Source organism: Ursus maritimus, unplaced genomic scaffold (genome assembly GCF_017311325.1).
Source record: "Ursus maritimus isolate PB19 unplaced genomic scaffold, ASM1731132v1 scaffold_32, whole genome shotgun sequence".
Taxonomy (NCBI): Eukaryota; Metazoa; Chordata; class Mammalia; order Carnivora; family Ursidae; genus Ursus; species Ursus maritimus.
Window position 1 is genome coordinate 15,090,733 of NW_024425786.1, and position 13,317 is coordinate 15,104,049.

Here is a 13,317-nt window from a genome sequence, read left to right on the forward strand (position 1 = left end):
CCTGCCTCTCAAACCCCATCTTCCACTATCCTCACTCCCTAGGCTCTTTGCTTCAGCCAAATTGGCCTCCTTGCTGTTCCCTGAAAATGCTACTTCAGGTGCTTTTACTTACTATTCCTTTTGCCTAAAAACTTTCCCCCAGATACCCACATGGCTTAATTCCCTCATACTTGCTTCAGGTCTTCACTCAAATTTCAACTTAACAGGCACCCCAACTACCCTATTTAAAATTGCACCTTTACCCACCAAGCCTGGCACCACCCACACTTCCTCCCTCCCTCTCTGCTTTATCTTCTTCTCTAGAATAAAGTGATCTGACAAAATTACATATTTTATTTGAGCATTTATTGTCTGTCTCCCTGGTACGGTGTAAGCTGCATGAAGGAAGGGGTTTTGTCTTTCCTGTTAAGTGATGGGCACTTAATATTTGTTGAATGTAAGACTACCAAACTGTCTATCCAAAAGCTTTTCTGATCCTCAAATACGTGATTTTCTTTGTGCTATCTGATATTACTGATCATGAACAAACTTGTTTCTAGTTTGTTTCTTATATCCTAGTATTCCTTCCTCTCCAGTTGTTCTTTATTTGTCACTTTTCCAAGAGTTCTTTTCTTCCTTTAGTCATCTGTGGACATCTTTCCATGGACTGGGCTTTCAATCTAGTTCAATAATAAATAAAAGTCATTACATGAAAGGCACTGTACTAGGTTGTAGGGTGAGGAAGGTGAGGAAGTGTGGTGTCCCATGAAACTTAAAAGTACCCTTTCTTCCATGGAGGATTCATCTCTTGTAACTTCACTATGAGCTCTACTGTCTGTGATAAATAACAGTTAATGGCTGTTGAGTATTTACTATGTGCCAGTTGCTATGCTGAACACTTTACATATTATGCCTCACTTCATCTCACACAAATCCTAGGAACCATTACCTATTTTACAGATTAAGTGACTTGTTGCAAGGTCATACAGCTAGGATGTAGGAGAGCCGAAATTGAAACCCAGACAGTTTGGCTCCAGAGTCTATGGTCTCAACCTTTACACTTACATGACCCAGTAACTACCATGCTCATGCAACAGCACAGTGGACAAACGAGCATTCCTATTTGGATGACCTTCTGCCTTCTCAAACTAAACAGGCTTATGAGAAGAACGATCATTTTCCTTCTAAAAAAGGTTTCTTCTTCCAATGTTCTTAAACTTAGTCAATGAACTTTCTATTTTCTCTGGTGTAAAATGCCTCCTATTTCACCTTTCACATTTCCCCCATTTCTTCTTTTTATAATTATTGTTACCAGGATTTCAGCAATGCCACATTTCTGAATTCAGTGTACCCCTCCTTTGATTCATCGTGTGAAAAGCAACAGACTTGTTTTATTTACATACCACTAGCATGACATTATCCCTTTGTCTAAAAATTTACGATGGCTCCTTAATGTCTACCGTGTACAAAGTCATAAGTTCTTAATCTGGTTCCATTCCTCCAGACAAACATTTTCTCATTGATTCTGAACGCTTAAAATTTTGCTCCAATCAGGGCTGCCTATGCCTCTTTACAATATACGTTTATTTTAATTTCATGACAAATTATTCCTTTCCTTCCAAATATTTAGCATCCACCAGGACCCAGTTCAAGGGTGCCTTCCTCAAATAAAGATCTCTTCTAGTTTTCTATCTTTCTTCTTCTTCTCTGAGTTTTAACAATCTTAATTGAGAATACATTTCATAATTGGTATTATCTTCTACTTGACAAATGTTCCCTTTATTAGTTTTGCCTTCCCAGATAAACTGTAAGATTTCAGAGAAAAGAAACTAACTTACACTTCTTTTTATATCCCTCACCAATATTGACTATACAGAAGATGCTCAGTAAAGTCTTGTTGATTACTGACTTTAAAGTAGCTAAAGAAACCATGCTGAGTCTTGCATTCTTGGTTTTTACTCAAAACCCAGTCTCTAGGTGAAACTGCTTCACTTACCAATTACCACTCTATTCTTTGGTTTATTCTTTCTGATGTCATTTCACATCTAAATACAGAATTCTTAAATATCTGTCCTTCATCTCCCTAGTTTTCCTAACACCCCAGTGGACTCCACTCCTCACCTGTTCTTCTCTTCTCTTTGGTCATGAGCTGCTGGACCTTCCTTTGTTCTTCTTGTTCTTCTATTTTAGCCTCTTTGTGAATCTGTTCAATAGTTTTAGGCCCTTGATCTGCTCTTCGAGATACCCAATTGCACTATAAAAGGAGAAAACAACATTATCAGCTAGAAAATAAAAAATGAACATAACAAAATTCTGAAAATCTATTTTATACTTCTCACTGCTGGGAAAGTGTAAAAATATATTTAAAATCTGTACTACAGTACTTTTTTCATCTGCCTTACAGATGGCACCATGTGCAGGTTGAGATTAGAGACAAAGAATTAGTCTTGGGGCGCCTGGTGGCTCAGTCGGTTAAGCATCAGACTCTTGATTTTGGCTCAGGTCATGATCTCAGATTTGTAAGATCAAGCCCCACATCAGTCTCTGTGCTCAGCGGGAAGCCCGCTTGAGATTCTCTTTCCCTCTCCCTCTGCCCCTTATTCCCGCATACTCTATCTCAAATAAATAAATCTTTAAAACAAAATTAAATTTGTGTCTATCAACTCTAACTACTGTATACTGAGTATTCCAATCGCCAATGAATAAAAAGACAGTGTGAAAGACTGATTCAAATGTATTTTTTTAAAGATTTATTTTTGTCAGAGAGAGAGAGCACAAGCGGGGGGGGGGGGGGTTCAGGCAGAAGGAGAAGCAGGCTCCCTGCCAAGCAAGGAGCCTGATGCGGGACGTGATCCCAGGATCTGGGATCATGACCTGAGCTGAAAGCAGATGCCTAACCGACTGAGCCACCCAGGCAGCCCTCAAATGTATTTTTTTAAAAACTGTCTTGTATATTTGTGAGGAGGAGCCAGAAAAGGAATCAAGAAAGCTCAGGATTCTTTGGCCTTGTCTTAATCTGGGTTATTGGTACCTAACTCATATCACATTCCATGGGGGCTCTAAATCAAGAATGACTAGCATTTTTCTTCCTCCCAAATACTGGTTCTGATATCGTGCACAAAGTGCCACCTCTCTGCCCTTTGGTTATCCTATTAAGGACAAGACAAGTTGTCTCATTACAATTATTCTTCTCCCTTTCCTTCCCAGCCATAATCCCAACATCTGATAGAAGTACAAGTAATTGAGGGCCCAGGTGAAGAAGTTTTTTTACATTTATTTATGTTTGCTAGAGGCAATGATGACAAATAGGTTCAAAACAGCACACAAATTCTGATCACCTGGTAGTGGCTCGCGTAATAAGAAGAATCGTGAGGTCACATTTAACCATTAACAAGATAAAGAACCATCACCAGTGCTATGTGGTCTGGGTATAGGGCAGGGAAGAGCTAGGACCTGCATTCTCTTTCTCTAGGGGCAGCTGCAGTCAATAAGAAGAGAGAAAAGAGGTAGGAGTGGTAAACACTGCACCTATTATGAGAAATTGAGAAGCAGCTGCAGCAGAACAGGAGGATACACAGGAAAAACAACAGAGAAGAAACACCGTCTCTTATGAGCTGGGCACTTCACAAAATCACCTCACTGAAGATTTATTACACATGTGCAAGGTAGGCAACATCCCCATTTTAGATAATAAATATGTAAGGCTCAGGGAAGTTAAATATAATCATTTTAAAGACGAGGACTCCTGACTATTTAGCACCCGAAAACTAAATTTAATTGACCACAGTTTGAATTCAGAATGACTAATTTAAAAAATGCAATGTGGCTAAATTAGTGTAGAGAGAAGAAATGTAAGAGGCACATATATATGCTTTGTATCCTTTCACACAACTCTGTCATGGAAGCGTGTCAATTCAGTTCTGGAAGTCCTTCCTGCAGCATTGTTTTTACACATGTACATACTAGGACATCCTCCCCAGTCCAATTCCTTAAAAAAGACTGGAGTAGTTGCCTTACATTTTTCTACTTACCAGCCTTAGGTCTATCACATCCTGAAGCATGAATCGAATCCTAGATGAGGTTTTTCTTTCTTTCACAATTTTCTCCATCTGATTAAAATACTGGTCCATTCGTGGCTGCAAGGGACAAAATCATTCAGTATACCTGGCTGAGGAATTCAAGTGTAATTTTACCATACAACATTTTTAAATGGCCTAGGAATACAACTTATAGCCAAAAGACAATGAGGTAGAATTTTTAATTGAGCAATATGATGCCCAAAATAAAGGTCATGTATTCCAAGGGCTGTAGTCATGTGACAGGCAAAGAGAATACAAATGGAAGTGTCATGCTGCAGCCCTGGAACCTTCCTTAAGAGAGAGGTGGCCGTGTCCTTTGCCCCTTTCCAACCTTCTCTGCTGAGACTGTAAGGACAAGGGCTATACCTTGGGGATGACAGAATGTTAAGCTGGAGGAACTGGACTGTTTATCACCTCTGAGCCAGCAGACCAGCCTCAGACTTCTCACCTCTGAACTTTATTTACATGAGTGAGAAATAAACCTCAATCTTGCATAAACCACTGATATTTGGGATTTTTTGTCACAAACATAATCTCAGCTGATTCAGATGTTATGGAACATTTCCAATATTATTTCTTCAAAGCATTTCTAATTTTCCTACCCCTTATTTGAAGAGCACCATGTTATGTTTGAGTCACAATATTGTTAATGATTTCTTTTTTTTTTTTTAAAGATTTTATTTATTTATTTGACACAGATAGAGACAGCCAGCGAGAGAGGGAACACAAGCAGGGGGAGTGGGAGAGGAAGAAGCAGGCTCATAGCGGAGGAGCCTGATGTGGGGCTTGATCCCATAACGCCGGGATCATGCCCTGAGCCAAAGGCAGACGCTTAACCGCTGTGCCACCCAGGCGCCCCTGTTAATGATTTCTTATATTATGGTTAGATAGCCCTGTGGTTAATTCGAGCATAAACTTAAGAAAACTATGAGGTCTTCACTTCCATAACACCCTCAGTCCTGAACCACAGTAGCTATTGTCCTCTTATTTCTGCTAACAATTTGCTATACATAAAAATGATCTGTGAAATGGTCATACAGAAAAAGGAAAAGGGACAAATAATCTGAACAATTCACAAGTTGGCCTTTATATAATTTGGGTTCACTTCACTTCTTACCATGATGGAAAGGTAGTAAGGAGCTCATTGGCCAAATACGGACAATGAGAAGGGCAAAAGAAGACAAAGCAGCAGCCTAGATTGCCGGGGTGAGACGGAACACTCCTGTTGATGGTTCTAGCTCTGGCGACTGACAGAGGCCACACTGGGTGCTTCTGAGACTAGGGTGCTCACCTTTGCCTTCTCGAAGTCCAGGTCTCTGCCGATGGTGGTGAGCAGACGGCACAGGCATTCCAGGGACTCCTCATCATGGTTCTTCAGCAGCTTCACCACACAGTCGTGCATGATGGCTTCCGTCAGCATCTTGAGTTTGAAGAGTTCCCCAATAAACTTGATGTTACCAATGGATCTCCGCCGGGCTTTGTCCTTAGCTTCTTCTAGTTCATCATGAAGCCTTGTCCTCTCCTCTGGCTATTGTATAAGGAAGAGTAACAGGAGCTTGATGAAGACAACCGTACTGCACACAAGATGCTAAGACATATGCTCTGACTCATGATCTTATCCCTTGTGGGAGTCAGGGACACTCTGAGAATCTGACAACAACTACAGACCTACTCTTCAGAAAACTGAACTACACCCAAAACTCTGCATCCATTTCAGGAGATTTCTGGAATACAGTGACCTCTCTGAAATCTGGGTTCTGAATTCCTGTCTTAGAAGGTTGAGTTGCTCTAACAGGTGGCACTAAAAGGAATAAAGCAGTCCTCTAAACTTCAACATAATGTCTCCGCACGAAAAAAGGGCCACAGTCATCTACTGAAGTAGCAGGGAGATGTAACCAGTTTCATGAAAATTCTATTCGGTAACACTCAGAGAGCACGAGCACACTGCCTTTCTGTGCAAATACTCACAGCACTGGCAGCCTCGAGTTCTTTCTGCTTCTTCTCAAAGACATCATCATCTGCTTTATCTTTTTCAAACTCCTTCTGGCAGCGGTTCAGTAGCAGCTTCCGGAAATTCACTGTGTTACCAGGTTTGTCTGCCATGGGCACTTTCAGCTGCATCCATACAGGAAAATGCAAAAGCATCAAGATTACTTACAACATTCATGATTCTCTCAAAATACTTATTTTCTTTACTGAACTGCAGGTAATGATGAATGAACTACAGGTAAGCTTCTACAAGAGGTACACAATTTAGCTTTTAGGCAGTTCATGTTTTAGTGTTAAGAGGTCTGCAATTTTATACAGAAAAGATATACATTCCTCTCATATAAATGTACTCTATCCTTATGGTTGGTTGTGCCTCTAGCTGACTTTGAAATCCATGTCTTATTAAATAACAACTACAACTCTGCCCTTATCTAGACCTTTGTAACTCTACAGGGTTTTACCTTTGTTTTTCTTACTACCATTGTAGGTACTTTGGTTTAAAGGAACAGATAGAAATGACCTAAAGCATGACCATAGGAAAACTGTTGTGGGTGGGATCCTTATTTTAGAAAAAAGCAAAAGGTGGGGAGGACAAATTTGAGGATTTTTGAGGTATCTTGTCTGCAGGGGAATGTCATTAACACTGTGATGCTGGTACTAACCTTGACTATCAATGCACTATGTTTACTAATTATTTCTTATGTGCCCAAAGAAAATACTAGTTTTCCAAAAGTTCACTCTAAAAAATGGCCACCTTAGAAACATTCTTTTAAAACACAGGAAGACCCAGACTGGAGGGGATAGACCATGTGGAGACAAGATGCTTACAAGGTTTCCGTTCGAGTCTCAGAACTGCTTTCTAATAACAGCAATAGCTCCTATCTTCAAGGTTATGGGTAACCAAACACAGAGATGTTCTTGTAAGAAAGTGGACTGGTGCACTGATTGACTAAAATTCACCATTTTACAGATGCAATCCCCCTAAGCACCATTTTGAACAGTTACTGAGTAACACAGCAGAATTGATTTTCTGGAATCACAAAGTGGCTCCCAAAGTTCTGAAATGCATGGTCTTTGCCCTAAGTTTAATGGCAGAACTTGGTAAAAAACCAGAATGCATTGTATTTACACTCACAAAAGAGTTAATGTTATCAACCAGAATGAACTTGGACAGCTGCTGATTAAGATTGAATGGCTAGAGAAACTTGTTGAGAACTGAGGACTATGACGCTATACTGGATTTGTGCTAGGACTGATGGACACACTCTCCAACAGATGGCCTACGATACATGAAAGACCATTTAACAGTCCAGGATTTTTTTTTTTAAGATTTTATTTTTAGGTAATTTTACACCCAACATGGGGCTCAAACTCACAACCCTGAGACCAAGAGTTGTTCACTCCAGCGACTGAGCCAGCCAAGTGCCCCAACAAGTCCAGTTCTAATCAATCAAGAGAGCAAATGTTTCATTACATGTTGTTTTCAGCTGGAAATATTAACTCAGGAAGAGGGTAACATCATCAAATATTTTTTCAACAAGCATAAAAAAGCTAACATGTCCTTATCTCCAAATTCAAGCCAAACAAATTCAAGTGACTATAGATAATTTCATAGTCAGACCTACTCCACGATTGCACAGGAAGGCAGGCATTTAATCAGCCTTCAAGAAAAGAAATGCTACATGAAAGCAAAGGCTTTCCAAAAGAAAAGCCAAAAATGGACTCTATTTAGGACCCAGAACATACAACAACATACTACAAAAGAAAACCAGAAAGCATATCCATGAGCAAGGTGGTATATAACAGACCAACAACATGATATTAGGTTCCAGAACAAACTAAAACTTTTAAAAATCAGCAGGAAAAAACCCCCAGCAGTTGATTCCAATTTGCTGCTTTATAGAAACACAGTAAACCAGCCAAAAAGTTCTATCCAGCTTCTTGGCATATTTACCAGCATCATCTACATTAATACTATGGACATAACTGGTAAGACAAAAATTGGCTGCACCACAATCTATCAGCCCTAAAGAGATGTTTCTTGTATTACGGATTGTAATGTGCAGAAAATGGACAGAATGTGGACAACAGTATGAAAATCCACGCCATGCTCTCATGGTGAGAGGGACCAGAATAAAGATTAATCAAAAAGATTAAATAAATACAACTTACGACAGTTTGCTTTACAGGAAACAAGTAGAAACGACACAAGGCAAGGGAGAGCTTTTCCTACACAAAGGATGTAAAAAGCTATGCCTTTTAGACCTTTTATGTAGGGAAGGCTGTGTTCAAAGTGTTGGGTTAAGGAATGGAAGATAAGCTTACTTACTTTTAAACAAAGGCAATTCTTTCAACCCAAGTTTCAGTTTCATCCTCCAAAACAAGGGAGACACAATACCCAAGTCTAACCTAGAGTACAGCTTTGAGCATCCAATGAAATAGGGTTAGTGGAAGCACTTTGTAAGTCACAAAGGAGGACGGGATATTTGAAACACTGAACACTGAGCTTCAGTCCCTTCATCTGCAAAAGGAGACATTCCAATGACTGTAGACTGAGGGACATTATAAAACGGTTGTTGAAACATGAACTCCCTGCTCTGCCACCAAACCTCTATTTCTTTCTAAAAATGGGGATGATAACATCTATCTTTTAGGACTGTTGGAAGGATTATATGAGATTAGTTTAAGTAATGCAAATGATAGTGGCTAGCACATCAAGAGTCTAATAAACTAATATAGCTATATTTATATAGTTAGAGCTGCATTTGACATGTTTATGATTAAAAATTAAGAGTAATCTAAATTGTAATAACATGGGTGTCAAAATCAGCTCACCAAGCAATTAGCACAAATGGCAAGAAATATGAGTATTTGCTATCCCAAAATGATGATCATAGGAGATTTCACATGTACAAGTCATAAAAAACATGATTGTAGAGAGGCTTTTTAGATATAATCAAATGGAAATATTAAAACTAAATAATCAGCCGAATGGCCGCAGATCTGCAAGTACATATATCTTCAAATGAATGAAAGCCTAGCTACACAACCTCTTAAGGACTTCTTTTGGAACATGGTTTTAATGTCCTCAGGGATGATTAACAGGGTGGTGGAAATATGGAAATAGGCCAGTGAGAACATATTCTCTGAGAATGGTGTTGCATGGTAACTTTTTTGTTCTTGAGATGATAAATTCAACACAGTTATGACATCATTAAGTCAGCCTGTGTTGTCTGCTGGACACTGACTAGTCAGGAGACCCAACGAAATTGTTTATAGTTAGAACAGATATGATGAGTGGATGTCTTGGTCTGCTAGGGCTGCTATAATAACTACCATAGAATGGTGGCTTAAACAACAGACATTTATTTCTCACAGTCTCTCAGTCCAAGACTAAGGTGTCAGCAGATTCAGTTCTTGGTGGGCACCCTTTTCCTGATTTATGGCTTTCTGCTGTATCCTCAAGTGGACAGAGGAAGCTCTACTGTCTCTTCCTCTTCTTATAAAGGCACTAATCTTACCATGGAGGCTCTACCCTTATGACCTCATCTAAACCTAATTACCTTCCAAAGGCCCCACTTACAGATACTGGCAGACTGAGGGTTAGGGCTTCAACATATGAACTGGGGCTGGGGGACACAAACATATAGTCTGTAACAATGAAAAGGTAGATGTTTGCAAGTGTGATCATGGATAATAGCAAAAAAAAAAAAAAAGATGTGCAACAGTGAGAACTGTAATTTTCATTAAGCAGTAGTCCACAATCAAAACTAAGACATGTGTTTTAAATGGGTTGTCTGAGATGGTTTCTCAGGGTGTAAGGGAGTCAGGGGGACTATATCAGAAAGGCTGTTCAGTAAGTTAGATACACTGGAGAGAACCTGGCTTTTCATTTTTACACAGCTATAAACTAACAGTATAACATATCACACCGTAAACTAATGGTTCATCATCTCATATTGGGATGGGACCTGTCCACATACCAGTCACCCAGCAATCTTAGATATGAATGTTTGTCAGCATCAGGTGGTCATTTTCTTTAAGCAACGGGGCCCGTACTGCTGGTGTATTTGCTAGTGTTGAAGGTAAATCCTTCTTATCCCTAAAAGGACCAAACTCACAGCGAATCAGCAAGGGCTGCCAGCTGTGTGTTAATTATGGTAGTCAAGTAAGAGACTAGAATATAAAAGGACCAGCCCTGGCCTTGCTTAGTGTGCTCCAGATTTTCAAAGCTCTCAGAACATAAACAATGTTAGTGGGAACCCATGGCCCATGAGCCATTTTGCTCCTGAAGCATGTTCCAGTACGAGGTAAAATATTTGGAATAACTAGTGTAATGTAGTGGCACCTTCATGCTAACTCTAACATGTGAAGTGAACAGTAATAAATCAATTGTCCAACTGTCACTCACGAGTCCCTGGTGACATGCTATCTTCCAACAGTAGTTATGTCCTGACCTTAGCGAAATCACCTGTTAAAGCTGAACAAACATACTCTGAATGTACTACGAACACATCTATTAAACTGTATCTGTGGTTCAATACATCTGAAGGGGTATGTAGTTCTGAGAGATGCCCACAAGATTCAAAAGAGAGTTATGAAAGGGTAAGTCATTTCTCCTCAACGTTTCTTCAAAGTACTTTTCATTTTTCATCAGGTGAGTTGAACATCCCTCCTCCTCCAGTTGACTCCAGCCACTTGCTGTTGCCCAAAGCTGACTTTCCTGGTCTGTACTTCTGGGCTTTATTTCTGATAAGATGTAAGTGTGTCTCCTTCATTCTCTTAGTGTCTCTTCCTATACTCAATCCTCCCATTCTTTGCATGGTTTGTATTTAAAGCACTTGAAGAGTGCCAACACTGAAACTTCTGAAAATGGTATAACAGGACACAGAATGCTCAAAAATCTGCCTTTAGTGCCTACCTTTATAGATGAGGCATGCATGCCTACCACAGTGGAGATAAAAAATAAAAACAAAGCTTCCCTTTATGAACTGCAAAACATTTAACTAGAATTCAGTACTTCTCTTAGGAGGAGGACAACTGAATTGAATGGCTAATAGAGAAGAGTGGACAAGAGGGAATGTTGTCCTCTATCTAAATCTGTAGCTAAATAAAATTTTTAGTTGGATCGTTGGTACTTTTAGATTGCTGTGCTTTTGTTTAATCATAACTCAAATCAAAATCCACATCTCAAGAACGCCATAAGCATGTAAACTCCTAAGGGCAGGTACTTTTTGTTTTTTTGTTTTTGATTTTTCACTGCTAAATTCCCAGTGCCTAGAATGGTTCCTGGCACATCACAGACTCTCAGACATATGTTTTAAGTGGATAAATGCATGAAAAGAAGAATAACAATTTGAATTTATTTTATGCCCAAAGTCTGTTATGGGGGGTTGGTTTTGTTTTTTACAATATTTTTATTTATTCATCTGTTATAAAAAATGTTACTAACATTTTTGCATACGTTGCCTAGTATATAAGAAATGTAGGTTTATCAGTTGGGTACATACTTAAGAATGGAAATGAATGCCTGTTAGAGCAGAAAAATAATTTCAGCATTTTTTTTTTTTTTTTTTAAGTAGGCTCCATGCCCAGTGTGGAGCCCAGTGCAGGGCCCAAACTCATGACCCTAAGATGGAGACCTCAGCTGAGATCAAGACTCAGATGCTTATCTGACTGAGCCACCCAGGCACCCCCAACTTCAGCTTTTACAGCTGAGCTTGTGTCCAAAGTGGCCGTCACCACTTTATATTCCCATTAGCAGTGCTTGAGTTCTTGCTTCACGTATTTGCCAAACCCTGGTAAGTTTAGCAATCTGGAGTTAATGTGTAGTTTTATATCTAGTTGGTTAATTTCATCATGTTTGTTGGTCATTTGGGTGACCTTTTAGGTGAACTGTAAGGTGTAAGTTTATTGTCTATTTATTTGTTTATTTTATTTTATTTTTTTTTAAATATTTTTTTTAATTTATTTTTTTAATTTATTTATTCGACAGAGATAGAGACAGCCAGCGAGAGAGGGAACACAAGCAGGGGGAGTGGGAGAGGAAGAGGCAGGCTTCCAGCGGAGGAGCCCGATGTGGGGCTCGATCCCATAATGCTGGGATCACGCCCTGAGCCGAAGGCAGACGCCTAACCGCTGCGCCACCCAGGCGCCCCTGTTTATTTTATTTTTAAAAAAGATTTTATTTATTCATTTAACAGAGAGACAGAGACAGCCAGCGAGAGAGGGAACACAAGCAGGGGGAGTGGGAGAGGAATAAGCAGGCTCCCTGCGGAGCAGGGAGCCCAATGCGGGGATCGATCCCAGGACCCTGGGATCACGCCCTGAGCCGAAGGCAGACGCTTAACGAATGAGCCACCCAGGTGCCCCGTATTGTCTATTTAGAACACTGAGTTATTCTCATCGATTTCTTTTAGCTTAACAAAAAAATCTGATATAGACCCTTCACAGGATTTTTGTGTTGCAATTATCTTTTCCTACCTAATATATGTTCTGCATTTTTACTCCCTTAATGGCATCTTTTGAGGAAAAACATGCTAATTTTAATGTAGTCCAATTTACCAATCTTTTCTTTTGTACACAGTGACATTTGTGTCCTAAGAAAACTACCAACAAATTATTGTTCTTTTTAATATCTCCTCCCCACCCTGGTTACTTTCTATATTTTACTGTAAGTTGCTTTACTATCATCAGTCTAAACATTTTCCTTCATTTTCACTTTTTTTTAAAAAAATTCATTTTGGGATTATAGGAAATCGTTTCAATCTGTGGCTTTAACATCTCGGTACTTACGAAAAATTTCTCAGCCACTCTCTTCAAGTATTGCTTTCTTCCCACTTTCTCCTCTCTCCTCTTGGGACTCCAATTAATGCAAAGTTGGATCTTATGGAATCTTCATCATTTACCCTCCCTTTCGTATTTTTCATTTTTTGGTCTCTCTGTGCTTCATTATAGATTCTACACACCCATCTTCTACATCACAATTCTTTATTTCAGCTGTATCTAATCGCCTATTAAACCAATCCATTAAGTTCTAAATTTTATTATATATTCAGTTCTGGGATTTCTATTTAATTCTTTTGATACTTTCTGTGTTAAAAATTTCAACCTATCGTTATTACCTTGGACATAATATAGTTATTTGATTTTGTGCCTGATAAAAGCCAATATCTGGAGTCCCTGTGGGGAATTTGTTTATTGCTGGTTCTCATTCATGGTGATCTTTTTCCCTTGTGTGACTTATTATTTCTAACTATGTGCTGGACAT

General features: G+C 39.3%; 1 protein-coding gene across 3 annotated transcripts in view; it reads right to left on the minus strand.

The window, feature by feature from the left end:
• Positions 1 to 13,317, minus strand: part of EIF4G3 (eukaryotic translation initiation factor 4 gamma 3) — a 361,657-nt gene that overhangs the window by 43,982 nt on the left and 304,358 nt on the right. For all 3 annotated transcript variants that reach the window (XM_040645901.1, XM_040645903.1, XM_040645902.1), the window contains 4 exons: positions 6,027 to 6,173; positions 5,350 to 5,586; positions 4,011 to 4,115; positions 2,101 to 2,233 (listed from right to left, as the gene is read on the minus strand). In XM_040645901.1, coding sequence (XP_040501835.1) covers positions 2,101 to 2,233; positions 4,011 to 4,115; positions 5,350 to 5,586; positions 6,027 to 6,173 — 622 coding nt within the window. The remainder of the gene's footprint in view (positions 1 to 2,100; positions 2,234 to 4,010; positions 4,116 to 5,349; positions 5,587 to 6,026; positions 6,174 to 13,317) is intronic.